Source organism: Papio anubis, chromosome 1, assembly GCF_008728515.1.
Source record: "Papio anubis isolate 15944 chromosome 1, Panubis1.0, whole genome shotgun sequence".
Classification (NCBI taxonomy): domain Eukaryota; kingdom Metazoa; phylum Chordata; class Mammalia; order Primates; family Cercopithecidae; genus Papio; species Papio anubis.
In genome coordinates this window covers 43,260,100-43,287,441 of record NC_044976.1, presented here as the reverse complement: position 1 = coordinate 43,287,441, position 27,342 = coordinate 43,260,100, and the positions used below count along the sequence as shown (strand labels likewise).

Sequence of the window (27,342 nt, the reverse complement as noted above, 5' to 3'; positions counted from 1 at the left end):
TCTTTTTTTTTTTTTTTTTTTTTTTTTGGAGACGGAGTCTCGCTCTGTCGCCCAGGCTAGAGTGCAGTGGCCGGATCTCAGCTCACTGCAAGCTCCGCCTCCCGGGTTTACGCCATTCTCCTGCCTCAGCCTCCCGAGTAGCTGGGACTACAGGCGCCCGCCACCTCGCCCGGCTAGTTTTTTTTGTATTTTTTAGTAGAGACGGGGTTTCGCCGTGTTAGCCAGGATGGTCTCGATCTCCTGACCTCGTGATCCGCCCGTCTCGGCCTCCCAAAGTGCTGGGATTACAGGCTTGAGCCACCGCGCCCGGCCGTCTTTCGTCTTAAAAGGGAAGAGAGAAATGGAAAACAAAAGAGTGGGTGGAGGGAGGTGAGAAGAAGAGAAGGATGAGAAGAAAGAAAGAAAAAGAAGCTTGCTTGGTTTCAAGTTTTCCTCCCCAACTTTTTCTTTTCTTTTCTTTTCTTTTTTTGCTGTTTTTTTTTGTTTTGTTTTGAGACAGGGTCTCACTCTGTCACCCAAGCTGGAGTGCAATGGCTGTATCAAGGCTCACTGCAGCCTCAGACTCCTGGGCTCAAGTGATCCTCCCACCTCAGCCTCTTAAGTGCCTGGACTCTAGGCGCACACCACCACACCCAGCTAATTTTAAACAATATTTTGTAGAGACAGGTCACACTATGTTGCCCAGGCTGGTCCCAAACTCCTGCGCTTAAGTGATCCTCCCACCTCAACCTCCCAAAGTGTCAGGATTACAGGCATGAGCCACTGTAATCTAGCTTTACCTAGATGAATCAAATTCAAAACTTCTCAGGCGTCTCACAGGCTAGAGGAGAGATCTCCCTGTGAACAGATCATAGACCACTGTGATTAACTGCTGCAAGAGACAAAACCCAGAGGGTTTTGAGGAGTAACCTGGGAAAGATCATGGAAGGCTTCCTAGAGGGTGCTCTGAGCTACACCTTGAAGGAACAGTTACAAATGAGCTAGGCATATACACCTACTATGCACTCACAAAAATTAAAATTAAAAAAAAAAATTGGCCGAGCGCGGTGGCTCAAGCCTGTAATCCCGGCACTTTGGGAGGCAGAGACGGGCAGATCACGAGGTCAGGAGGTGGAGACCATCCTGGCTAACATGGTGAAAACCCGTCTCTACTAAAAAAAAATACAAAAAGACTAGCCGGGCGAGGTGGCGGGCGCCTGTAGTCCCAGCGACTCGGGAGGCTGAGGCCGGAGAATGGCGTGAACCCAGGAGGTGGAGCTTGCAGTGAGCCGAGATCCTGCCACTGCACTCCAGCCTGGGTGACAGAGCGAGACTCTGTCTCAAAAAAAAAAAAAAACAAAACAACTTAAAAATGAGCTAGGCAGAGGCTGGTGATGAGGGTAGAGGTGGGTAAGTCTCAGAGGGCCTTGTGTATCCAACTTAAAAACCAGGATCCAGCACTGTTTGGTCTGGGGCAGGTTAGCAGGACATGAGGGAAAGGTCTCTGCCTCCTCATTTCTCAAGGACTGTCTGGCTTGGAAGGCTTGGGAGGCAAGAGTGGACCAGTAGTAGGAAACCAAAGAGAACAGATTCAGATTTTCTTTTTTTTTTTTTTTTTTTTTTTTTTTTTTTTGAGACGGAGTCTCGCTCTGTCGCCCGGGCTAGAGTGCAGTGGCCGGATCTCAGCTCACTGCAAGCTCCGCCTCCCGGGTTTACGCCATTCTCCTGCCTCAGCTTCCCGAGTAGCTGGGACTACAGGCGCCCGCCACCGCGCCCGGCTAGTTTTTTGTATTTTTTTAGTAGAGACGGGGTTTCACCGTGTTAGCCAGGATGGTCTCGATCTCCTGACCTTGTGATCCACCCGTCTCGGCCTCCCAAAGTGCTGGGATTACAGGCTTGAGCCACCGCGCCCGGCCCAGATTCAGATTTTCATAGTAACAGCAGCCCAAGCCATAGTGCTCTAGGCCGTAGGCATTGTTTCTGTGAATACTCAAAATTGCCTCATGAGGTTAGGCATTCTTGATCCTGCTTTGCAGAGGAGGAAACTGAGGTTCAGAGAGATAGGTAACTTGCAGTTACAGAGAGCTGGGATTCAGACCCAGGTTTGTCCAACTCCCAAGCCTGTGCTCCTAATCACCTCTCTGTGCTTCCTCTCTTTAGGAAACTTGCAGAAGGGAATCAGCTCATGGTGCAGGGGGAGGAGCTTCCCAAAGCAAGACAGAGGCAGGACCACCACTCTTGGGATTTTTCAGTATTCACTTACCTCAGCACTGGGACGGTCTGGGACGGTAAGTGAGCTGCCAATTCTCTTCCATTTTGAGGTTCTATTTCTTTGTTCTTTTCTTTCTTTCTTTCTTTTTTTTTTTTTTGAGACAAAGTTTCACTCTTGTTGCCCAGGCTGGAGTGTAATGGCATTATCTCAGCTCACTGCAATCTCTGCCTCCCGAGTTCAAGCGATTCTCCTGTCTCAGCTCCCAAGTAGCTGGGATTACAGGCTTGTGCCACCATGCTTAGCTAATTTTGTATTTTTAGTAGAGATGGGGTTTCTCCATGTTGGTCAGGCTGATCTCGAACTCCCAATCTCAGGTGATCTGCCTGCCTCTGCCTCCCAAAGTGCTGGGACTACAGGTATGAGCCACAGTGCCCGGCCCTTTTTTTTTTTTTTTTGAGACAGAGTCTCGCTTTGTCACCCAAGCTGAAGTGCAGTGGCACAATCTCACAATCTCAGCTCACAGCAACCTCTCCCTCCCGGGTTCAAGGGATTCTCCCATTGAGATTCTCTTTCTTTCTTTCTCTCTTTCTCTCTCTCTTTTTTCTTTTTTTTTCCCAGGCCGCAGTGCAGTGGCACGAGCTCGACTCATTGCAACCTGCGCCTCCCCAGGTTCAAGCAATTCTCCTGCATCAGCCTCCCACGTACCTGGAACTACAGGTTTGTGCCACCACGCCCAGCTAATTTTTATATTTTTGGTAGAGACAGGGTTTCACCATGTTGGGCCAGGCTAGTCTCAAACTCCTGACCTCAAGTGATCCGACTGCTTCAAGGCTGCCCAATGTGCTAGGATTACAGGCGTGAGCCACCTTGCCTGGCGGTTCTATTTCTATGGTTGCCTTAAGTATTACTTCCTCTGTTTGTTAGATGAAGAAATTGAGGCCCAGAGGTGAAAGTGGCCACTCAAATCCTGGGCACCCCTAGGAGTCAGGATGTTGGACACAGGGCTTAACGGGGCCTGCACTCCTAGGCCTGAGCTTCCAGATCTGTGGCTGTCAGCCCCGTGGCATGGACGGGGAAGAGCCTGACCAAGACCTCCAGACCCTGTACAAGAAGCCTGGGAGTGTGGCCAGTGCACAGGATGGGTCCTGGAGCTCATGCCCTTGCTAGGCCACTTCCAGACTTGGAAGTCCATCAGCCCTAGCTTTGAATCCTGCCTCCAACATGTTCTAGCTGTATGGCCGACTGCGAGCAAGTCATTTACCTCTTGGAGCCTCATCTGTGAAATGTGGATGATTGATTCCCTACCTTATGGGGCTGTGATGAGGATTTCATGAGAGGATGACCTAGTAGTGCCCTTGGCATGGTGCCTGTCACTTAGTCAGTGCTCTGTGATCAGCAGCTGGTATTATTGTAACAGTTTATCATGCATCTGTCTTCCCACCTGAAACGTGGGACAATAACCCCTGTCACACTGGCTTGAAGGACATGGTGTCTTCTGTGTGAGCTGTGGGGTCAGTATAGGTGGCAATTCTGTCACTCAAAGGCCAGCCCAGCCCTACAGGGGTAGGGAGACACACCCAGTTCCCAGCATCAGGGGAAGCTGGATGACAGCTTCAATCCATCAATGATAGGCCTTGGTCCAGCCTAACTTTATGGACTGCAGAGGTACTTAAGTCTGTGGGGGGTGAAGTCTAGCCCAGTTCTTCCACACGGGCTGCTGCCCAGACCAGGTAGGCAGGTATGGGATGGGGGTGAGAGTGCTCTGGGCCCTGGTAGTGTAGTTAATCAGCTTCCAGAGCAAGGCCCCAAGGAATAGCAGTGGGTTTGGGCTGGAGCTGCGTCTCTTGTCCACAGCAGTTCAGGATCTGGTTATCCCTAGCCCTGCAGGCTGAAGAGGAGCTTGAGGAAGCCTCATGCGTGATGGGACACAGAACTCAGTTCTACTTTGTCCAGCTCTAGCCTGGCTGTGCCCATGTACTACTGAGTTCTGCAGAGGGTGGGGTGTGCTTTTCTGCTCTGCAGGCTCCTACCCCTTTTCCACTGATGCAGGGTGAAGGTTGGGGTGTGTGAGACCAGAGTGGAAGGGATGTTGTCTGGGGAACTAAAGGACAGCCCTGGGGGCAACTCTTGTGACCTTCTGCCCCAGGCTCCCAGCACCATGACGGTTTCATATACTCTCAAAGTGGCGGAGGCCCGCTTCGGAGGTTTCTCTGGCCTGCTTCTCCGTTGGAGGGGAAGCATCTACAAGCTCCTCTACAAGGAATTCCTCCTCTTCGGGGCCTTGTACGCTGTGCTTAGCATCACCTACCGGTAAGGGCAGGGTCTTAGAGCTGGCGGAAGTGGGGAGACTGGGCCACCCACCTCCCTCTAACCCAAGCCTACACCTGCCTTCCCCAGGCTGCTGCTGACCCAGGAGCAGAAGCACGTGTATGCTCAGGTGGCCCGATACTGCAACCGTTCAGCGGACCTCATCCCCTTGTCCTTTGTATTGGGTAAGGCCCCCTTCTAGTTTTCCCTGTGTCCTCCTTACTGTGTTCCCTGACCTCTGGGTTGGGCTGACAGCTCTGAGGGTCAGAATTACCCAACAGATGGTGTGGTGACGCACCTGCAGTCTCAGCTACTCGAGAGGCTGAGGTGAGAGGATCGCTTGAGCCCAGGAGTTCCAGTCCAGCCTGGGCAATGTAGCGAGACTCTGCTTAAAAAAAAAAAAAAAAGAATTACTCAACAGAGTGGCAGAGCCTGCCTGGTCAGCCAGAGCAGGCCCAGCAGGCACAGGAGCTGGGTGCTGGGTCCAGGACTTCCGGAGGGCAGGGCCCTATCACTTGCCGGACCCTCACTTCCAGCAAGGCACAAGACACCTGCTGGCCTCACAAGCCCACCCTGGGCACTGGAGGGGAGCTGGACAGAGGTGACAGCCCCTTCCCCACCCTCCTGGGAAGCAGTCTCCTGGCTTTGAATCCCCATTTTCCCTCTGCTGAAGGAAATTTGCCCTCCTCCCTCCTCCTGGCCTCGCACAGCAGGGTACTGGAGCTGAATGTTTCCTTCCCCCTGCCACATTTCAACTGGCTTGGACGAGGCCCTTTGCTGGGGGAGGCGAGGCGCTCAGACCCCCAGGCTCTCCACCCTCCCTTCCTACTCCCTCTACCACGGTGGCCAAGCAGGTTTCTATGTGACTCTCGTGGTGAACCGCTGGTGGTCCCAGTACACAAGCATCCCGCTGCCAGACCAGCTGATGTGCGTCATCTCGGCTAGCGTGCACGGCGTAGACCAGCGGGGCCGCCTGCTGCGCCGCACCCTCATCCGCTACGCGAACCTGGCGTCGGTGCTGGTGCTGCGCTCGGTCAGCACCCGCGTGCTCAAGCGCTTCCCCACCATGGAGCACGTGGTGGACGCAGGTGCGCCGCCCGCCGGGAGCCTCTGGGGGCCAGGCCCACGGCTGGATGCAGGTGCCGCCTGGGAAAGTCCTGGGAGCAGGGGCTCCAGGGAAGGGTCTGGACTGCGGCAGGAACGCGGAACCACGAGTCCTGGGACCGCCAGTAGACGCGAGAGAGGGGAGCCAGACGGCGGAACAGCAGGCCCCCACGGCGGCAGAGGTTGCAACTGCACCCCTTCCGCTTTACCCGCTCAGGTTTCATGTCCCAGGAAGAGAGGAGAAAGTTTGAGAGCCTGAAATCCGACTTCAACAAGTACTGGGTGCCCTGCGTCTGGTTCACCAACCTGGCGGCCCAGGCCCGGAGGGACGGGCGAATCCGTGACGATATCGCTCTCTGTCTACTTTTGGAAGTGAGTGGGCCCCAGACCAGACCTATCTGCCCTCCTCCCTCTAATTTTGAAGAGGAATAATAATTTTAGTACCTAACACTTGTATGGCACCAACTGTGTACCTCGGCCTTTTGGAAGCCCTGTACCCATGTTAACTCATTCATCCCTTACAGCAACTCCTGAGATAGGTACTATCATCCTCCTTGCACAGTTGTGGAAACTGAGGCACAGAGTGGAAAATAAATTTGCCTAAGTTACACAGCTAGTTAGCAGAGCTGAGATTCAAGCACCCCAGCCTAATACACCTCTGAGAGCAGAATGAGAAAAAGCCTCCTGGCCCGGCCCAGGCCTAGTTTGTGCTGGGCACCCCTGTTCCTTCCTCGCTTCTGCTGACTTCCTGTTCCTGCTGTTCCTCCAGGAGCTGAACAAGTACCGAGCCAAGTGCAGCATGCTATTCCACTATGACTGGATCAGCATCCCCCTCGTCTACACCCAAGTAACTGCCTCTCCCCTCCCCAGTCCCAGTGCCTACTGTATGTCCTGTGCTGTGTGTGAGACGAGAAGAATTAGAGATGGTACTTGCCTGACCATTTCAGTCCCCTGAGGCACTGGGTTCATCCTCAAAGCCTTCCACCACCCCCACCAAGGTGACCCTGTCCCCACTGGTACTGCCACACCAGTATACATGTTTGATTACTTGTCAGACTTCCCATAGAGCCTCAGAGGCAGGGGCAGCATGTCTCCCTGTCCCACTGCATCCTGCACTGAGCCTGGCTCTTCCTTCTCCAGGTGGTGACCATAGCTGTCTACTCCTTCTTTGCCCTCTCCCTGGTTGGCCGCCAGTTTGTGGAGCCAGAGGCAGGGGCTGCCAAACCTCAGAAGCTTCTGAAGCCAGACCAGGAGCCAGCCCCAGCCTTGGGAGACCCGGACATGTATGTGCCTCTCACCACTCTGCTGCAGTTCTTCTTCTATGCTGGCTGGCTCAAGGTGGGCACTGCAGATGGGCATGCCAGCCTGCTCTGTGGAGATGTGGGCACAGGGGCCCCAACTTTGGGGACAAAGAGTGGGGCTCTGAGCCCAGAAAACACTATCTCTGCCGCCTATAGGTGGCTGAACAGATCATCAACCCGTTTGGTGAGGATGATGACGACTTTGAGACAAACCAGCTCATAGACCGCAACTTGCAGGTGAGCAAGCATCAGGAAGGATCAGGAGTCCAGGGCAGCTCCTGGGCCCCTCTCCCAGTCAGCTCTCCGCCCGGCCGTGGGAAGGAGAGGAGAGGAGAGGAGGATCCTTGTAACTTGCTGGTGGCCCAGGTGTCCTTGCTATCTGTGGACGAAATGTACCAGAACCTTCCCCCCGCTGAGAAGGACCAGTACTGGGATGAGGACCAGCCGCAGCCACCCTACACTGTGGCCACGGCGGCCGAATCTCTGCGGCCCTCATTCCTGGGCTCCACCTTCAACCTGCGGTGAGTGGCCTGCGCCGGCGGAGACCGGACCTGACCCGGCACGCGGGTCCTCGCTCAGCCTCTGGGGCACCGATGCCTCCGTCCCTCCCCGAGAGCCGACCCCGCGTCCCCGCTCCCGCCCTGTGCCCGGGCTCAGCCCACCCTCCCGCCCGCAGCATGAGCGACGACCCTGAGCAGAGCCTGCAGGTGGAGGCGTCCCCCGGGTCGGGTCGGCCAGCGCCCGCCGCGCAGACCCCGTTGCTCGGCCGCTTCCTGGGCGTAGGGGCGCCCTCCCCGGCCATCAGCCTCCGGAACTTCGGCCGCGCGCGAGGGACCCCGCGCCCCCCGCATCTGCTACGCTTCCGGGCCGAGGAGGGCGGCGACCCTGAGGCCGCAGCCCGCATCGAGGAGGAGACGGCGGAGTCCGGGGACGAGGCCCTGGAGCCCTGAGGTCTTGCCTGCCCCCGCCCGGTTCCTCCCACCCACTGCCCCCCGTCCCTCCCGTGCCCGGTCCTGCCAGCCAGCTCTATTAGAGCAGCTTTTCCTGTGTGCCTGGAAGGCCAGAGCATTTAGGGACAGAACTTGAAAGAGAAGATGGCGAGAAGGGCCTGAGCCAGGGCTAGGAATGTGTCCACTTTGGTGGGAGAGAAGGTCGGATGGGCTGCTTGGGGGAGGTGAAGCTAGACAAATAAATGAACCCAGGCACAGAGGACTAGAGCCCAGGTGCACGGTTAGTTTCAGAGCAACAGGGAGCTAGGCCAGTGGTTCTCAAATTTGAGGAAGGATTAGCATCACGGAAGGTCTTGTCAAAAGAGTGCCGAGCACCACTCCCAGCATTTCTGGCACATTAGATTTGGGACGGCGCCCGATAACTTGCATTTCTAACAAGTTCCCAGGTGATGCTGTGCTGCTGGTCCAGGAAGCACAGGTTGAGAGTCACGTGAAAACTGCTTGAAGGGGTATATGTTACCCTGGTAACCTTCCTCAGAAGAGGGGTCAGTGTGTGTTGGGGGAGTTTTGCCTTGTCTGTAATGTTCAAGTTTTTGTTTACATTAAGAATATATTCAAGTTTTAAAGTTTTGTTTAGTTTTTGTTTATATCGAGAATATATTTATTACTTGTGCAGTCATGATTGTTTAAAATTGAATTGGCATGCATGCAGTAGGATGAAGATGAAGGAAGGAAGAGTTTGGGAATCTGTCTCGGAAGCTGATTAAAGTCAGATGTGAAGGCAGCTATTCACCACCCACCCTAGACCTAGCATTTGGACTTCAGCGTGCCAAACTCTTCTCCACTCCCACCAACCACACAGGGGGAAAAGTACAGTTTACGGGTGGAAGCCTAGGCCCATCTCGATGGTGGGCCTGCAGCGCTGGGGGCACTTGGTTGATGTCAGAAAAAGCCTTCTGTGGCCAGGCACAGCGGCTCACGCCTGTAATCCCAGCACTTTGGGAGGCCGAGGTGGACGGATCCCCAGAGGCCAGGAGTTAGATACCAGCCTGGCCAACATGGTAAAACTCCGTCTCTACTAAAAATACAAAAATTAGCTGGGTGTGGTGGTGGATGCCTGTAATCCCAGTTGGTTGGGAGGCTGAGGCATGAGAATTGCTTGAACCTGGGAAGCGGAGGTTGCAGTGAGCCGAGATCACTCCAGTGCACTCTAGCTCCCGGTTACAGAGCCAGGCTGTCTCCAAAAAAAAAAAAAAAGTCTTCTGGAAACAGTCTGCCACAGACCACTACATTGGAATTGTGGTAAAACTATGCTCCTCTAAGATTCTTACCTTCTAAATCCCAGTCTCCACCTAAAGACATCCGTGAAGGCCAAAATTGAATATTAAGGCCACAGGATAAATGCTAGAACAAAGGAGGAAGACAGGGGGCACCCTAGAGTGCAGTTGAGTAGACTCCAGCCTCTTGCAGGGTCAGTTGACTGGATTCTAATGCTGGCTTTTCTTCTTTCCATCTGTATGTCCATGGGATAGTGAATATTTCTGTTTTTTTTTTTTTTTTTTTTTTTTGAGACGGAGTCTAGCTCTGTCGCCCAGGCTGGAGTGCAGTGGCCGGATCTCAGCTCACTGCAAGCTCCGCCTCCCGGCTTCACGCCATTCTCCTGCCTCAGCCTCCCAAGTAGCTGGGACTACAGGCACCCGCCACCTCGCCCGGCTAGTTTTTTGTATTTTTTTAGTAGAGATGGGGTTTCACTGTGTTAGCCAGGATGGTCTCGATCTCCTGGCCTCGTGATCCGCCCGTCTCGGCCTCCCAAAGTGCTGGGATTACAGGCTTGAGCCACCGCGCCCCGCCGAATATTTCTTATTTATTTATTTGAGACGGAATCTTGCACTGTCACCCAGTCTGGAGTGCAGTGGCATGATCTCGGCTCACTACAACCTCCGCCTTCTAGGTTCAAGCAATTCTCCTGCCTCAGCCTCCTAAGTAGCTGGGTGTCCACCACCATGCCTGGCTAATTTTTTGTATTTTTAGTGGAGACAGGGTTTCACCATGTTGGCCAGGCTTGTCTCTAACTCCTGACCTCAGGTGCTCTGCCTGCTAGGCCTCCCAAAGTGCTGGAATTACAGGTGTGAGCCATTGCGCCCAGCCAATAGTGAATATTTCTAAGCCTCAAGTTTCCAAATCTATAATGTGGAGACAGTAGCACCCCACAATGATAGCCATTCATTCACAAGGTATTTGAGGGTTGTTTTATTTTTGTTGTTGCAGCTTTTACAAGCCTTGTTCCATGATGAGAACGGTCATCTGTGAAGGTGGTAGAAATGGAGAGTGGACAGATTTCAAGACTTTAGGGAAAAGAACCCAATGGTTTTATGGACAGATCTTGGCTCACTGCAACCTTCACCTCCCCGGGTTCAAGAGATTCTCATGCCTCAGCCTCTCAAGTAGCTGGGATTACAGGCATGTGCCACCACGCCCTGCTAATTTTTTGTATGTTTAGTAGAGATGGGGTTTCACCATGTTGGCCAGGCTGGTTTTTGAACTCCTGACCTCAAGTGATCCACCTGCCTCAGCTTCCCAAAGTGCTGGGATTACAGGCATAAGCCACAATGCCTGGCCAAACTTCAAATTTAATAAAATCTCAAGACTCTTTTCCCAATTAATCTTACATATATCTGAGTATCTAGTATATGTCCATACACTTTTCCAGGTGCCAGAGACACAGCAGGAAATAAATATCCTCGTTTCCCTGGAGTACCATTCCAAAGGGAAAAGAGCAAACTTTGTCAGATTAAGGAATAAAGAGAAAAAAATGGGCAAAGTATAAGAGTTCAGAGGGGCAACTGCAACTTAGAATATTGTGATCCGCAATAACTCACTAGGGTGACATAGCAAAGACCTGGAGGGAATTAACCATGTGGGGTTTTTTTGTAGAAACAGGGTCTCACTTTGTTGCCCAGGTTGGTCTCAATCTCCTGGCCTCAAGCAATCCTCCTGCCTTGGCCTCTGCCTCCCAAAGTGCTGGGATTACAGGCATGAGCCACCATGCCCCGTGTCCAGCCCCAAGTGGATATATGAAGGAGTGTGCCTAACAAAGGGAATAGCATGTGTACATGTATGTTCAGTAAGCTAGTGTGGCTGTGTGGTTGATGGAGGGAGTCACTATAGGAGCTAGGTCACATCAAGTCATAATACTTGGTAACAATTTTCATTGATGAGACAGGAAGCTGTTGCATTAAAAATATAATCTTGGTGAGGTACAGTACCTCACATGTGTAATCCCAGCACTTTGGAAGGCCAAGGCAGGCGCATTGCTTGAGGCCAGGAGCTCAGGATTAGCTTGGGCAACATGAAACCCCATCTCTACAAAAAATGATCATTCTGGGCCCTGCACCATAGCTGTAGTCCCAGCTACTCAGTAGGTTGAGACTGCAGTGAGCAATGATCACTCCACTGCACTCCAGCCTAGTGTGAGATCCTGACTCTTGAAACTGAGGAACGTGGCAGGTGGGGGCAGACAAGAGTTCAGTTTTGAAAATGTTGGCCTTTGAAAGCCCTATTATAATGTCCAAGCACGAAGCTGGGTGCAATGGCTCATGCCTATAATCCTAGCACTTTGGGAGGCCAAGGCGGGTGGATTGCTTGAGGACAGGAGTTGGAGACCACCCTACCCAACAGTGAAACCCTGTCTCTACTAAAAATACAAGAAATTAGCTGGGCGTGGCAGTACACACCTATAATTCCAGCTACTCAGGAGGCTGAGGCATGAGAATTGCTTGAACCTAGGAGGCGGAGGTTCCAGTGAGCCGAGATTACACACCACTGCAATCCAGCCTGGGCAACGGAGTGACTGTCTAAAAACACCCAAAAAGCAAACAAACAAAAAACCCAAGTACAGGCCGGGCGCGGTGGCTCATGCTTGTAATCCCAGCACTTTGGGAGGCCAAGGCAGGCGGATCACGAGGTCAGGAGACCCAGACCATCCTGGCTAACACGGTGAAACCTGTCTCTACTAAAAACATACAAAAAGTTAGCCAGGTATGGTGGCAGGTCCCTGTAGTCTCAGCTACAGGAGGCTGAGGCAGGAGAAATGGCATGAACCCAGGACGTGTAGCTTGCAGTGAGCCGAGATCGTGCCACTGCACTCCAGCCTGGGCGATAGAGCAAGACTCCTTTCTCAAAAAACAAAAAACCCAAGTGCAAAGCTGGGTGTGGTGGGTTATGCCTGAAACCTAGCACTTTGGGAGACAAAGGTGGGAAGATTGCTTGAGCCCAAGATTTCAAGACCTGGGCAATTAAGTGAGACCCTGTCTCTACCAAAAAAAACAATTCAAAAAAATGGGTATAGGCCAGGCGTGGTGGCTCACGCCTGCAATCCCAGCACTTTGGGAGTCTGAGGCAGGCAGATCATCTGAGGTCAGTTCAGCACCAGCCTGAAACCCATCTCTACTAAAAATACAAAATTAGCTGGGCATGGCGGCGTATGCCTGTAACCCCAGCTGCTTGGGAGGCTGCGGCAAAACAATCGCTTGAACCCAGGAGGCGGAGGTTGTGGTAAGCTAAGATTGTGCCATTGCACTCCAGCCTGGGCAACAAGAGTCAAACTCCGTCTCAAAAAAAAAAAAAAAAAAAAAAAAAGGTGTAGCGCCTATCAACCCAGCTACTTGAGAGGCTGAGGCAGTATTACCTGAGCCCCAATGTCAAGGCTTCAGTGAACCAAGATCATGCCACTGCACTCCATCCTGGGTGACGGAGATCTCAAAAAAAAAAAATCCAAGTGCAGATGTCAAGCAGGTCAAGACTAAAGGTAAGCATTTGACAGGACAAGTTTAAGTCAAAGTGACCCTTGGAGACCAAGCAAGGCAGAAATCACTGTTAATCTTACAGTGGGTGCAGGATCCTTACAACTTTTTAGAAGCAATATAGCCTGAGATTCTAATCATGACTCAGTCAGCACAACATTGTTGAACCCCAAGGTTGGGATACCCCCTCTCATAGCCTCTGCCACATCCCTATCCCCACCAAAATGTGGAGAAATGTTCCCACTATAGACACAGCCCACATAATAAATCTAGCCTTCAGGGACATGGAGTTGAGAACAGGGACTTTACAGTGTGGTGAGTCTGGATCAGGACAGTAGGAGGTAGAGGTAAAGCAATGGGTTGCAGCCACCCACCCAGATCAGTTTTGCAGGGCAAGGAAATAAAGCAGACAGTCAAACATTCAGGCAACACAAATGGGGGAACAGAACAATAAACACCTTTATTACACGGGTGAAGACAAAACGAGGATTTATTTGCCTTTCCGGGCTTTGATTTTCCTAAGATAGAACTCCAACTCTTTGCCCTCTAGCACATAACCATCTGCTCGGCCACACTGTCCCGGCCTGGAAGCAATGCACGCTGGAAGAGAGTAGGTGATCCTTAGCTCCATGACAAGGTGGCCCCACCCAAACCTCTCCACCCCCTTAAGAATCTCTGTGGGTTTAGGTATCCTAGGGGCAAGCATGAAGCCAGCTGTCTCCTCAGACACACTTTATCGTCACTTACTGTCAGTAGCAGAACTGGACAAAGTTTTCATCACTGAGACAGCCCCCTCAGCCTGGGAAGGGACTTCCCCAAATACTAAAACTCCAAGCATGGGCCTATGCAGACTCTTCTACCCAATGCTTTCCATTTCAGCCTCACATGAATAGGACGGTGAAACGTTCCCCATTTTGCTCACAGCCTATTATCAGTGAACCCTTTAGACCGCATGGCTGGCAAAGGACTTAGACAAGGGAAAAGTGACTCAACACACTCGATCTCTGCGACTCCCCACCTCCAACACAACAGCCGTCTCACCAAGAAGCTTGCCCTGCTGGAACTGCTCCTCCAGGAGACTGCTGATTTTGGCATTCTTTTTCCTTTCATCATATTTCTTCTGAATTTTTTTAGATCTTTTTTTGTTTAAAATCTCTTCTTCTTCAGGAGTCTGAAAAGGGGATACAAATTTATGAGCTCAGGGAAGGCAGGCAGGCCTTGGGAGCCTTTTCGAACCCTGCACACCCCAGTGCTGGCCTTCCTCAGCCTAAAGGCTCTCATCTCTCTCCCTTCAGTAGCAGAACTGGACAGTTTTCATCACGAGAAGGCTGGAGTTAGGCTGCCCTTCCCACAACCCCTACAGAGAAGTAACACGCACCAGCTTGGCTCCCTTCTTGCGGCCCAGGGGCAGCGCGTAGTGGGACTCGTACCACTGTCGGTACGGTGTGCTGTCGATAAGCACGATGCAATTCTTCACCAGAGTCTTGGTACGGACCAATTCATTATTAGATGCATTGTAGACAACATCGATGATCCTTGTTTTACGAGTACAACCTGCTCACAGGAGAAATTTGCCATCAAGTAAACTGGAGGACAAATGGCTCTGGCACACTCCTCCAGGTTCTTCAGCCCCATGAGGCCTTAAGGAGAAATAAGGGAACGCCCAGCCTTTACAAGCCATGGGGCATCAGTTCGTCTTCCATAAACCCCTAACCCACGTTTCTAGTGATGTTTGGCAACCAGTCTTTATCAGCCCCAATCTCTCAGGCTGCAGAGTTGAGAGAGATCAGAGCAGGTCCGGCACAGTGGCTCACGCGAAGCCAAGAATTTGAGACCAGCCTGGCCAACATGGTGAAACTCCTTCTCTACTAAAAATACAGAAGTAGCCAGGTGTGATAGCGCATGCCTGTAATCCCAGTTATTTGGGAGGTTGAGGCAGGAGAATCACTTGAACCCAGGAGGCGGAAGTTGCAGTGAGGCAAGATCACACCACTGGCACTCCAGCCTGGGCAACAGAGACCCAGTCTCAAAAAAAGAGATTGAAGGAGGACAGCCTGGGTGGAGAGAACCTCTCCAGCTACCTTAAGATCTTTCAGCAAGAAGAAACTTCAAATGCCTTGGTCTAAGCCACAGACTACCTGCTAAAAGCACTTGAAATTTTTTTTTTTCTTCTTCTGAGAGTCTCGCTCTGTTGCCCAGGCTGGACTCGAACTCCTGACCTCAGGTGATCCGCCCGTCTCGGCCTTCCAAAGTGCTGGGCTTACAGGCACGAGCCACCGTGCCAGGCCCACTTGGTAAATCTTAAGAAGGTTTAGGTGCATTTTCCCACCCACTCCCAAAGGGCCTCACTCACACTCTGAGCCCCAGGAGAAATTCCCTACGTCCAGCCTCAGGGCACGGTATTTCTTGTTACCTCCCCGCACACGGACTGTGTGGATGCGGCGGGGGCCAATCTGGAAAACACAAGGTTACAGTAACTAGGTTACCAAGGAGAGCAAGGCAAGAAAGGGAGAGGAACCGCGGCAGGAAGGAGGCAACAATCAGTGTAACTATGACAAGTCCTTGCATTGGCAAGTGGCACACAGGTGACCAAGACGGCCACAACCACGCCTAAGGATTCTTTTTCATCACCTTACTTGCCTCCAAGAGGAAAGCCTGACCCCAAATGCTGAAAATTAAGCCTCTGTTAAAAAAAACCCAAAAGACTAGGATTCTATTAGCCGAGGTGCCACCCTCTCCAGAAGCTCAAGTCCCCCACACAGTATCCTTCTGAGACCCTAAGCTCCGGGGTTGGGGGCCTGAGGGAGCATTCCCTCTTTGGTACTTACTTATACAGCAGGTAAAGGGGGAAGGACACCCAGGCCCTACTACAGAGAAATCAGAGCCCAAGAAAGAACGCACAACTGTCACACGGAGAGGCCCGAGCACGCTGGAGAGCCGGGGAAGGCGACCTCCCGGGCGGACAGGCCCACGCTCGCACCCACCTTGGTGTTGGCAGCCGGGCGCCCCAACTCATACTTCCGCTTCTTGTGGTAGGGCTTTCTCTTGCCCCCGGTTTTGCGGCGCTTGTGCCAGTTGTCCCGAGAAATGCCTGCATGTGGAAGCGGGGAAGGAAGCTTGAGCCACTGTGACTCGGTGGTAGCGACTCGCCAGCTCCCGACCCCCGCGCCGGCAGGCCGCACGCTCAGCTCTCCAAGGTTGGCTTCCCCACCGCGCACTCGGGAGTATGCAGCATTACCGAGTCATCATCATACACGTGCGGCCCAGCCGGGGCCACCTCCGCGCGGCAGCCATGTTAGCGCCGCTTGGAGCCTGCAGCCCGCGGCCCGGAACTCGGAGTCCAGAGCCTTCGCAGCCCCCAGAGAGGGGCTCGGCGGCCGAAACCCGAGGGCCACCACTCCTTGTGGCTGTCCCTGGCCGGGGGTCGGGGCGCCTGGACTCCTCAGTAGGCTGTGAAGCAGGATGGGGCCTGATTGAGCTCAACCCCCCATCACGCGCCTAAACGCAGAGCGACACTCACCCATCGCTCGGCGCTGGCTGGAAAGAGAAATCGCAAAGATTCACGGTACGGTTTGTAAAACGCTGCCCCGCCCCTTTACTTTACGTTGTTTCTGAGCGCCGAAACAACGTCGGGCGACTAGACTTACGTGTTTGCTGCCGCGCCTAGGGCAACGAGTCTGGGAGGCTCCCGCAGCCTGCCTTCATCCGCAGACCCTAACCGACCCGCCTCCGACCTTGGGTTGGGGGAAGGGGGTCTGCGGCGTCGGCACATCCGGGCATGTTGAGACTAGTTTCAGAGGCTGCTGCGGTCGTTTAGGATGAGATGTGGGTGCGGCTGCGTTGAAAAAGGGTGGAAGGCAATGGAGTTGGAAACGACTGTGGACTTGGGTTTTGTTTTGAAGGGTTTGGTGGTAGATTGGACATGGGGATTGAGGGAGAGGGTGGTGTCAAGGATTCCTAAGATTCTCACTTGATCAATCGAATAAATATTGGGGCCACTTACTGAGATGGGGTATGCTCCTAAGGTAGGAGCTGTTCTGGACACGTTCATTTTGAGATCTTGCTAAGTCATGTAAGTGGGAATGACAGGTAGGAAGCTGGTCATCCTTATAAGGGACCTGCACTGAAGATGTTTTGGGAATCGTTGGTTTATAAATGCCACCAGAATGAACGGAACTTAGAGAGTATAAAGAAGGGATCAGTTAACTTTTCTGAGCTGGCAGAATATATATATGTATTTTTTTTTTTTTTTTGAGACGAAGTCTCGTTTGTCGCCCAGGCTGAGTGAGTGGCGCCTTATCTCGGCTCACTGCAGCTCCGCCTCCCGGTTCAAGCTATTCTCCTGTCTCAGCCCCCGAGAAGGCTGAACTCAAGGTGGCTCAGCCACCACGCCCTCGCTCATTTTTTTTTTTTTTTTTAGTATTTTAGTAGAGACGGAGCCACTGGTGAAACCGGCCAGGATGAGTCCGATTCTGACCCTTGATCCCGGTCTCACCGCCTCCCAAAGTGCTGGGATTACAGGCGGAGCCAATCACTACCGCCGGATATATATTTTTAATTAAAAAAATTTTTAGGCTCAGCGCAGGCTCACGCCTGTAATCTCAGCATTTTTGGGAGGCGGAGACGGGCGGATCGCGAGGTCAGGAGTTTGAGACCAGCCTGGCCAACATGAAGAAACCACGTCTGTACTAAAAAAATACAAAATTTAGCTGAGCATGGTGGCGCTCACCTGTAGTCCCAGCTACTCAGGGAGGCTGAGGCAAGAGAATCGCTTGAACCCGGGAGGCGGAGTCCAGCCTGGGCAACAGAGCTAGACTCCATCTCAAAAAAATTTTTTTTTAATCTTTGTGGGTACATAGTAGGTATATATATTTATGGAGTACATGAGATAATTTTGTTTCAAGCATGCAGTGTGAAGTAAGCACATCATGGAGAATGGGGTATCCATCCCCTCAAGCATTTATCCTATGAGTTACAAACAATCCAATTAATCCTAGCACTTTGGGAGGCTGAGGCGGGCAGATCACTTGAGGCTAGCAGTTCGAGACAAGCCTGGCCAACATGGCTAAATCACGTCTTTCCTAAAAATACAAAAGTTAGCTGGGCATGGTGGCGGGTACCTATAATTCCAGCTACTTAGGAGGCTGAGACATAAGAATTGCTTGAACCCAGGCCGGGCGTGCTGACTCACGCCTTTAATCCCAGCACTTTGGTAGGTCGAGGTGGGCAGATCACCTGAGATCAGGAGTTCAAGACCATCCTGGCTAACATGGTGAAGTCCCGTCTCTACTAAAAATACAAAAATTAGCTGGGCATGGTGGCGCGTACTTGTAATCCCAGCTACTATGGAGGCTGAGGCAGGAGAATCGCTTTAACCAGGGAGTCGGAGGTTGCAGTGAGCTGAGATCGCACCACTGCACTCCATCCTGGTGAGAGTGAAACTCCGTCTCAAACAAAATAAAACAAACAAAACAAAAAAAATTAGCCGGGCGTGGTGGTGGGCACCTGTAATCCCAGCAACTCGGTTGGGAGGCTGAGGAAGGAGCATCGCTTGAATGGGGAGGTGGAGGTTCCAGTGAGCCGAGATGGCACCAATGCACTCACTCCAGCCTGGGTGATGGAGTAAGACTGTGTCTCAAAAAAATAAAATACACAATTAAGTTATTGATTATAGTCACCCTGTTTTGCTATCAAATAGTAGGTCTTATTTATCCTGATATTTTATTTTTGTATCCATTAGAGATCCCCACTCCCCCCCACCCTCCCACTACCTTTTCTAGCCTCTGGTAACCATCCTTCTACTCTCTAGAGGTCCATGAGTTCAATTGTTTTGATTTTTAGATCCCACAAATAAGTGAGAACATGCGATTCTCTTTGCATGCATTTGTCTTTCTGTGCCCAGCTTATTTCACTTAACATAATGACCTCCAGTTCAACCCATGATGTTGCAAATGACAGGATCTCATTCTTTTTTATGGCTGAATAGTAACCCATTGTGTATATGTACCACATTTTATCCATTCATCATTTTTTTTCTTCTTTTTGAGATGGAGTCTTGCGCTGTCACCCAGGCTGCAGTGCAGTGGCATGATCTCAGCTCACTGCAACCTCTGCCTCCCAGGTTCAAGGAATTCTCCTGCCTCCTGAGTAGTTGGGATTATAGGCATGCGCCACCATGCTCGGCTAAATTTTTGTATTTTTAGCAGAAACAGGGTTTCACCATGTTAGCCAGGCTTGTCTCGAACTCCTGACCTCAGGTGATCTGCCCAACTCGGGCTCGGCCTCCCAAAGTGCTAGGATTACAGGTGTGAGCAACCACGCCCAGCCCCATTCATCTTTTTAAATTTTAATTTTAATTTTAATTTTTTTTGAGACAGTCTTGCTCTGTCGCCCAGGCTAGAGTGCAGTGGTGCGACGTTGGCTTGCTGCAACCTTCATCTCCCGGGTTCAAGCTATTCTCCTGCCTCAGCTTGCCAAGTAGCTGGGGTTACAGGTATGGGCCACCATGCCCGGCAAATTTTTGTATTTGTAGTAGAGATGGGGTTTCACCATGTTGGCCAGGCTGGTCTTGAACTCTTGACCTTAAGTGATCCGCCCGCCTAGGCCTCCCAGAGTGCTGAGATTACAGGTATGAGTCACTGTGCCCAGCCTGATTTCCTTTCTTTTGAGCATATACCCAGCAGTGTAGGAACCTCCAAACTGTTCTGCATAGTGGTTGTACTAATTTACATTCCCAACAACAGTGTAGGAGGGTTCCCTTTCCTCCACATCCTCGCCAGCATTTGTGATTGCCTGTGTTTTAGAAATAAGCCATTTGAACTGGGGTGAGATGATATCTCATGGTAGTTTTGATTTGCATTTCTCTGATGATCAATGATGTTAAGTACCTTACATATGCCTGTTTGCCATCTGTATGTCTTATTTTGAGAAATGTCTATTCAAATCTTTTGCCCATTTTTTGATTGGATTATTAGTTTTTTCCTGTAGAGTTGAGCTCCTTATATATTCTAGTTATTAATCCCTTGCAGATGGGTAGTTTGCAAATATTTTCTCCCGTTTTGTGGGTTGTCTCTTTACTTTGTTGATGGTATCCTTTGGTGTGCAGAAGCTTTTTAACTTGATGTGATCCCATTTGTCCATTTTTGCTTTGGTTGCCTGTGTTTATGGGGTATTGCTCAAGGAATTTTTGCCCAGACCAATATCCTGGAGATTTCTCCCAATGTTTTTTTTGTAGTAGTTTCATAGTTTGAGGTCTTAGATTTAAGTCTTTAATCCATTTTGATTTGATTTTTGTACACATTCAGAGAAACTTTCTTAGCAATAAAGTATAGAGATGATCCCTAAAGTATAGTCTTTAACATTTCTTAAAAAGAATATGTAGGAGGCCAGGGGCGGTGGCTCACACCTGTAATGCCACCCTGTCGGGAGGCTGAGGCAGGTGGATCACGAGGTCAAGAGATCAAGACAATCCTGGCCAACATGATGAAACCCCGTCTCTATTAAAAATACAAAAATTAGCTGGCCGTGGTGGCGTGCATCTGTAGTCCCAGCTACTTGGGAGGCTGAGGCAGGAGAATCGCTTGAACCCGGGAGGCAGAGGTTGCAGTGAGCCGAGATCACGCCATTGCACTCCAGTCTGGCGACAGAGCAAGACTCCGTCTCAAAAAAAATAAAAATAAAAACGTAGCAGCCAGGCATGGTGGTAGCGTGCACCTGTAGTCCTAGCTACTTGGGAGACTGAGGCTGTAGGATTACTTGAGCCAGCAATTCAAGGTTACAGTGAGCTATGATCATGCCACTGCACTCCAGCCTAGGCAACAGAGCAAGATCCTGTCTCAAAAAAAACAAAAGAAAAGAATTGACCTAAGCAGCCTCTCCAGCTGCCTTTAAAAAAGTAATAATAAAATAATAAAAAATAAAAGAAATACAAGAAAAAAGCAGAGGTCCAAGGTTTTAAGAATGTCTACAGGCCGGGCGCGGTGGCTCAAGCTTGTAATCCCAGCACTTTTGGGAGGGGCCCAGGCCGGGTGGATCAATGGTCAGGAGATCGAGACCATCCTGGCTAACATGGTGAAACCCCGCTCTACCAAAATACAAAACTAGCCGGCGTGGTGGTGGCGCCTGTAGTCCCAGCTACCGGAGGCTGAGGCAGGAGAATGGCGTGAACCTGGGAGGCTGAGGCTTGCAGTGAGCCGAGATCGCCCCACTGCACTCCAGCCTGGGTGATACAGCATGGTGACCCGCCTCCCAAAAAAAAAAAAAAAAAAAAAAAAAAAAAAAGAATGTCTACATTCCGGCCGGGTGCGGTGGCTCATGACTGTAATCCCAGCACTTTGGGAAGCCAAGGTGGGCACATCACCTGAGGTCAGGAGTTGGAGACCTGCCTGACCAACATGGCGAAAACCCCATCTCAACTGAAAATACAAAATTAGCCGGGTGTGGTGGCACACGCCTGTAATCCCAGCTACTCAGGAGGCTGAGGCAGGAGAATTGCTTGAACCCGGGAGGCAGAGGTTGCAGTGAGCTGAGATTGCGCCATTGTACTCCAGCCTGGACAACAACAGCGAAACTCCATCTCAAAAAAAAAAAGGAATGTTGTCATTTCAAGGCCAGATAGAGAAAAACAGCTGGTAAAGGACAGAAAGAGAAATTAGAGGTTAGAGGGAAAGCTGTAGCACAGGTGCCATAGCTTAATGCTTCTGTGGATGCTAGTTAAAATGAGGACTAAAAAGTGATTAGGCTGGCCGGGCGCGGTGGCTCAAGCCTGTAATCCTAGCACTTTGGGAGGCCGACGGGCGGATCAATTTAGGTCAGGAGATCGACCATCCTGGCTAACACGGTGAAAACCCCGCTCTACTAAAATACAAAAACTAGCCGGGCCAGGTGGGCGGGCGCCGCAGTCCCAGCTACTCGGGAGGCTGAGGCAGGAGAATGGCGGGAACCTGGGAGGCGGAGCTGCAGTGAGCTGGAGATCCGCCACCGCACTCCAGCCCGGGCGACAGAGCCAGACTCCGCCTCCCAGCCGGGCGCTGGCTCAAGCCTGTAATCCCCGCGCACTTTGGGAGGCCGAGCGGCAGGATCACAAGGTCAGGAGATCGAGACTATCCTGGCTAACATGGTGAAACCCCTCGCTCTCTACTAAAAAAAATACAAAATCCAGCCGGGCGCCGGGTAGCGGCGCCTGTAGTCCCAGCTACTTGGGAGGTTGAGGTATGGAGAATGGCGCGAACCTCGGGGCCGGAGCTTGCAGTGAGCCAGATCAGCCACTGCACTCCAGCCTGGGAGACACAGTGAGACTCCGCCTCAAAAAAAAAAAAAAGGTGATTATTGATTTAGTAAACCTGAAAGTCCTTGCGATATGAGAGCAGTTTCTGTGTAGTATTAAGGAGAAAAATCTTGAAATAGACTGGGAAGTTAAAAATCCAGTGTATGTAGATCTATCTCTTTGAGAGGTATGACTTTAAAGGGAAAAGAGAGAATTAGTTGTTGACTGGAAAGGAATGTAGAGCAGAAGGGTAGTGTGTTTTTTTTTTTTTTTTTGAGAAGGAGTCTCTCGCTCTGTCACCCAGGCTGGAGTGCAGGCTGATCTCGCTCACCGTAAGCCCGCCACTCCGGGTTCACGCCATTCTCCTGTCTCAGCCCCTCCCAAGCAGCTGGGACTACAGGCGCCCGCTTCACCTCGGCCCGCTAGTTTTTGTATTTTAGTAGAGACGGGTTTCACCGGCTAGCCAGGATGGTCTCGACCTCCCTGGACTCATGATCTGCCTTGGCCTCCCAAAGTGCTGGGATTACAGGCTGAGCCACCGCTACCGCCAGAAGGGTGTTTTTGAGACGAGTCTTGCTCTGCCCAGGCTGGAGTGCAGTGGCCGGATCTCAGCTCACTGCAAGCTCCGCCTCCCGGTTCACGCCATTCTCCTGCCTCAGCCTCCGAGTAGCTGGGACTACAGGCCAGCCACCTCGCTCGGCTACTTTATTTTATTTTTATTTTTTTAGTAGAGACGGGTTTCACCGTTAGCCAGGATGGTTCCGACTCCCACCTCGCGATCCTCGGCCTCTCGCCTCGGCCTCCCAGTGCTGGGATTAAGGCTTGAGCCATCACACCGCCCAAAAGGGTGTTTTTTTTTGACGGAGTCTCTGTGCTCCTTAGGGCTGGAGTGCAGTGGCCTGATCTCGGCTCACTGCAAAGCCCTGGCTTCTGGTTGACTGCTTATCTCCGGGCCAGCCTCCCAAGCAGCTGAGACTACAGGCGCCCCACCAGCCTCGCTGCTTTTTTTTGTATTTTCAGAGACAGGGAGCCACCATGTTAGCCAGGATAGTCTCGGATCTCCTGACTCGGATCCACCTCGGCCTCCCAAAGTGCTGGATTATATTGGAGCCACCAAGGCCTCGGCCCCAAAAGGGTAGTTTTTAAGGGAGTAAACTGGATGAGTAGCTTCTGCTGCCACTTGGCTGCAGAGATCCTGCAGCACCTCTTAACTTTATCCCTTCTTTTTTTTTTTTTGTGATGGAATTTTGCTCTTGTCCCCCAGGCTGGACTGCAATGGCGTGATGTTGGCTCACTGCAACCTCTGCCTCCCAGACTCAAGTGATTCTCCTGTCTCAGCTTCCTGAGTAGCTGGGATTATAGGCACACACCACCATGCCCAGATAATTTTTGTATTTTTAGTAGAGACAGGGTTTCACCATATTGGCCTAGCTGGTCTTGAACTCCTGACCTCAAGTGATCCGCCCACCTCAGCCTCCTAAAGTGCTAGGAGTACAGGCATGAGCCACAGTGCCCGGCCTATCCCTTCTTTCTTGTATCTTCAACCTTCCAGTGGTTTCCCAGCACATTTAGAATAAAATCTAAATTCCTTACTTGGGCCTAGACAACCCCAGTGTTAGGCCTCTGCTTATCTCTTTGCTTATTTCCTATCTCTCCAATCTCTCGCACATGGACATTGCTGTGCCTGCCTTAAACCTTCAGGCTGTGCCTCAGGCCTTCTTGCTCTGGCAGGAAATGCTCTTCACCCAGGTCTTAGCATGGCTCCCTCCTTCAATTCATTCAAGTCTGCTCAGAATGTCACCCCTCTACACACACTGGGAGGCCTTTTCTGAGCCTGTTTTTTGTTTTGTTTTGTTTTGTTTTGAGACGGAGTTTTGCTCTTGTTGCCCAGGCTGGAGTGCAATGGTACAATCTCGGCTCACCACAACCTCTGCCTCCCAGATTCAAGCGATTCTCCTGCCTCAGCCACCCGAGCAGCTGGGATTACAGGCGTACACCACCACGCCCGGCTAATTTTTGTATTTTTTTTTTTTTTTTTAGTAGAGATGGGGTTTCTCCATGTTGGTCAGGCTGGTCTTGAACTCCCGACCTCAGGTGATCTGCCTGCCTCAGCCTCTCAAAGTGCTGGGATTACAAGTGTGAGCCACCATGCCTGGCCTTTTTTTTTTTTTTTAATTTTAGACACAGGGTCTCATTATACTGCTCAGGCCAGAGTTCTGAGTCTGCTTTCTAAAGTAGCGACACTCTCTCATCTTTCTCTACCCACTTACTACCTATCATTTGTTTACATGCACATTATCTGTTTTCTCCACTGAAATACAATGTACATAAGGGTAGAAACTTATTCTTATTCACTGCCATATTTCTAACACCTATACATAGAATAATGCTTGCTATTTAATAAGTACTCAATACTTTTTTTTTTTTTTTTGGAGATGGAGTCTCACTCTGCCTCCCAATCTGGAGTGCAGTGGCGTGATCTCGGCTCACTGCAAGCTCTGCCTCCCGGGTTCATGCCATTCTTCTGCCTCAGCCTCCCGAGTAGCTGGGACTAAAGGTGCCCACCACCACACCCAGCTAATTTTGTGTGTGTGTATGTATTTTTAGTAGAGATGGGGTTTCACCATGTTAGCCAGGATGGACTCGATCTCCTGACCTTGTGATCTGCCTGCCTCGGCCTCCCAAAGTGCTGAGATTACAGGCATGAGCCACCGTGCCCGGCCTTTTTTTGTTTTTGATACGGGGACTGGCTCTGTCGCCCAGGCTGGAGTGCAATGGTGCAATCTCAGCTCATTGTAACCTCTGCCTCCCAGGCATAAGCCATCCTCCCACCTTACCCTCCCAATGAGTTGGGACCACAGGCACATGCCACCATGCCTGGCTTATTTTTATATTTTCTTTAGAGATTGGGTCTCTTTTTTTTGAGATAGCCTCGCTCTGTTGCCCAGGCAGGAGTGCAGTGGTGCGACCTCAGCTCACTGCAGCCTCTGCCTCCCAGGTTCAAGCGATTCTTCTGCCTCAGCCTCCCGAGTAGCTGGGATTATAAGCGTGCGCCACCACATCCAGCTCATTTTTGTAGAGACAGGGTTTCACCAGGTTGGCCAGGCTGGTCTCCAACTCCTGGCCTCGTTTTCCGCCCATCTTGGCCTCCCAGAGTGCTGGGATTATAGGCGTGAGCCACAGCACCCAGCCAAGACTGGGTCTCATTTTATTGCCCAGAATGGTCTTGAACTCCTGAGCTCAAGCAATCTGCCCGCCTCGGCCTCCCAGAGTACAGCACTCAATAAATATTTAAATGGCACTTAAATATTCAATCTAATTATTGTTCTACTCACATTGTATTTACTTGGTTTTCCCAGGTTTCATATAGCATATTAATGGAGTAAAGGAAGAAACAAAACCACATGATCACTTCAAAACACAGAAAAAGCATTTGACAAAATTCAATACCCTTTGGCGATTAAAAGACTCAACAAACTAGAAATAAAAGCAAACTCCTGGCGTAGTGCAGTGGCTCATGCCTGTAATCCCAGCACTTTGGGAGGCTGAGGTAGGAGGATTGCTTGAGGCCAGGAGTCTCTGTGACTGAGGGCTTCCCAAACACTCATTTGCTTGTATGGTTCCTAGGTTAAACCTTTTAGTGGCACTTCATTACCATTCCAATAATCCATGCTCCATGACATGGAATATAGAGTTCTCCAGTTCCTAAACTGTTCATGCCCTGTGACTGGGCCCTCAGTCCACTGGGCAGACTTTTTCTTCAAGACCAAATTGGTGTTTCCCTTTGGATCCTTCCCTGACCAGCAGGTTAAGTGCTTTATTCAGCCTTTGTATGAATGGTAATGAGGCATCACTAAAAGGTTTAAGGCTAGGAACCATACAACCAAATGTGTGTTTAGGGAGCCCTCAGTCAGGGAGACTCCTTGCCTCAACCCCACAGAATCTAACAGGCCCTGGGCTGACTATAATAGGGTGCCTTCTTTTTCTTTTTTTTTTTTTTGAGTTGGAGTTTTGCTCTTGTTGCCTGAGCTGGAGTGCAATGGCGTGATCTTCGCTCACCACAACCTCCTCCTCCTGGGATTACAGGTATGCGTCACCACGGCCAGCTAATTTTATATTTTTAGTAGAGACAGGGTTTCTCCATGTTGGTCAGGCTGGTCTTGAACTCCTAATGTCAGGTGATCTGCCCGCCTCAGTCTCCTAAAGTGCTGGGATTACAGGCATGAGCCACCGAGCCTGGCCTTTTTGTTTCTGTTTTTTGAGACGAGTCTTGCTCTTGTTCTCCAGGCTGGAGTGCGATGGCACAATCTCAGCTTACTGCAACCTCCGCCTCCCGGGTTCAAGCGATTCTCCTGCCTCAGCCTCCTGAGTAGCTGGGATTACAGGCGCCTGCCACCACGCCCGGCTAATTTTTTGGATTTTTAGTAGAGATGGGGTTTCACCATGTTGGTCACAAACTCCTGACCTCAGGTGATCCGCCCGCCTCGGCCTCCCAATGTGCTGGGATTACAGGTGTGAGCCACCATGCCCGGCTTTCTTTTTTTTTTTGAGACAGAGTCTTGCTCTGTCATCTAGGCTGGAGTGCTGTGGCACAGTCTTGGGTCACTGCAACCTCCACCTCCCAGGTTCAAGCAATTCTCCTGCCTCAGCCTCCAGAATAGCTAGAACTATAGGTGCGTGCCACCATGCACTATGCCCGGCTAATTTTTGTATTTTTAGCAGAGATGGGGTTTCGCCACGTTGGCCAGGCTGGTCTCGAACTCCTTACCTCGAGATCTGCCCACCTTAGCCTTCCAAAGTGCTGGGATTATAGGCGTGGGCCACCATGCCTGGCAGCCATCTTCCTTCTACTTAGAGTTCCTGTTCCCAGGCCTACTAAGCATCTCATAGACATCAAACAAGTCACGGGAGTCTTCAGCTTGTCATTGGAATTGTAGGCATGGATATGGCCTCCTGGAAGTACAGAATTAGTACTACCGAGAGGCCAAAGGTACAGTCATGTCCTTAGTCCCAGAAGGCTCAGACATATCCCAGGCCCTTTCCACACAAACAGCTAATTTATTTTTTTCTCTTTATTGTTACATACAATGTATAAACACATAAAACGGAAAACAGTAGGGATCCTCTTGGATCTCTAGGAAGACAGTAAGGTAGAAAGTCATCTCAGAAACATTTTTTTGAAGTACAAGACATTCAGTGCTCGGACCAAAGGTGTAGAAGGTTTAGAGCCAGCAGATAGCTGGACTAAAGGCTCCCTCTCTCTCCCCAGAGCCAGGACAACCCCAGGGAGCTCTCCATTAGCAGCCAGTCCACACAGGCAGGATGAAAAGAAAGCTCTATGCTGAGAACATTCTCCTTGATGGGAAGAAGGGCAACACAAAAGGGTAACTAAGAGCTCCTTCCTCCCACGAGGGCGACAACC

General features: G+C 51.0%; 2 protein-coding genes and 4 non-coding genes across 7 annotated transcripts; 1 reads left to right on the top strand and 5 right to left on the bottom strand.

The window, feature by feature from the left end:
• Positions 1-3,690: 3,690 nt before the first annotated feature.
• BEST4 (bestrophin 4) lies at positions 3,691-10,333 on the top strand. Of its 2 annotated transcripts, XM_009207314.4 has the most exons (11): positions 3,691-3,921; positions 4,338-4,501; positions 4,589-4,683; positions 5,353-5,586; positions 5,820-5,974; positions 6,372-6,449; positions 6,743-6,940; positions 7,060-7,140; positions 7,270-7,424; positions 7,580-7,854; positions 10,122-10,333. In XM_009207314.4, exons 2-10 carry the CDS (start codon positions 4,350-4,352, stop codon positions 7,851-7,853), a joined length of 1,422 nt encoding a protein of 473 aa, XP_009205578.1. In that variant the 5' UTR covers positions 3,691-3,921; positions 4,338-4,349; the 3' UTR covers position 7,854; positions 10,122-10,333. The 2 variants fall into 2 exon arrangements, with proteins under 2 accessions (XP_009205578.1, XP_021796530.2); XM_021940838.2 differs by having other exon boundaries at positions 3,691-4,501.
• A 2,757-nt stretch (positions 10,334-13,090) lies between these two features.
• RPS8 (ribosomal protein S8) lies at positions 13,091-16,339 on the bottom strand. The gene is made up of 6 exons (XM_009207303.2): positions 16,176-16,339; positions 15,640-15,746; positions 15,009-15,108; positions 14,034-14,209; positions 13,697-13,826; positions 13,091-13,255 (listed from the first exon to the last, which is right to left on the bottom strand). Exons 1-6 carry the CDS (start codon positions 16,177-16,179, stop codon positions 13,146-13,148), a joined length of 627 nt encoding a protein of 208 aa, XP_009205567.1. The 5' UTR covers positions 16,180-16,339; the 3' UTR covers positions 13,091-13,145.
• On the bottom strand, positions 13,373-13,441 carry LOC116272152. Its single transcript, XR_004180885.1, has one exon. It is a non-coding gene; the product is annotated as a small nucleolar RNA SNORD38 (small nucleolar RNA).
• On the bottom strand, positions 13,914-13,980 carry LOC116272153. The gene has a single exon (XR_004180886.1). It is a non-coding gene; the product is annotated as a small nucleolar RNA SNORD38 (small nucleolar RNA).
• Positions 15,190-15,293, bottom strand: LOC116272155. Its single transcript, XR_004180888.1, has one exon. It is a non-coding gene; the product is annotated as a small nucleolar RNA SNORD46 (small nucleolar RNA).
• LOC116272143 lies at positions 15,833-15,912 on the bottom strand. The gene has a single exon (XR_004180863.1). It is a non-coding gene; the product is annotated as a small nucleolar RNA SNORD55/SNORD39 (small nucleolar RNA).
• Positions 16,340-27,342: the final 11,003 nt, after the last annotated feature.

Excerpts from the sequence above, each read along its gene's own strand:
- BEST4 (XM_021940838.2), top strand. The coding sequence starts at position 4,278 with ATGTTGTCTGGGGAACTAAAGGACAGCCCTGGGGGCAACTCTTGTGAC. Across the intron at positions 6,450-6,742 it reads TCCCCCTCGTCTACACCCAA|GTGGTGACCATAGCTGTCTA; the intron begins GTAACTGCCTCT and ends TTCCTTCTCCAG. Across the intron at positions 7,425-7,579 it reads GGCTCCACCTTCAACCTGCG|CATGAGCGACGACCCTGAGC; the intron begins GTGAGTGGCCTG and ends TCCCGCCCGCAG.
- RPS8 (XM_009207303.2), bottom strand. Across the intron at positions 13,827-14,033 it reads GCAAGAAGGGAGCCAAGCTG|ACTCCTGAAGAAGAAGAGAT; the intron begins GTGCGTGTTACT and ends TCCCCTTTTCAG. Across the intron at positions 13,256-13,696 it reads CCAGCAGGGCAAGCTTCTTG|CGTGCATTGCTTCCAGGCCG; the intron begins GTGAGACGGCTG and ends ACTCTCTTCCAG.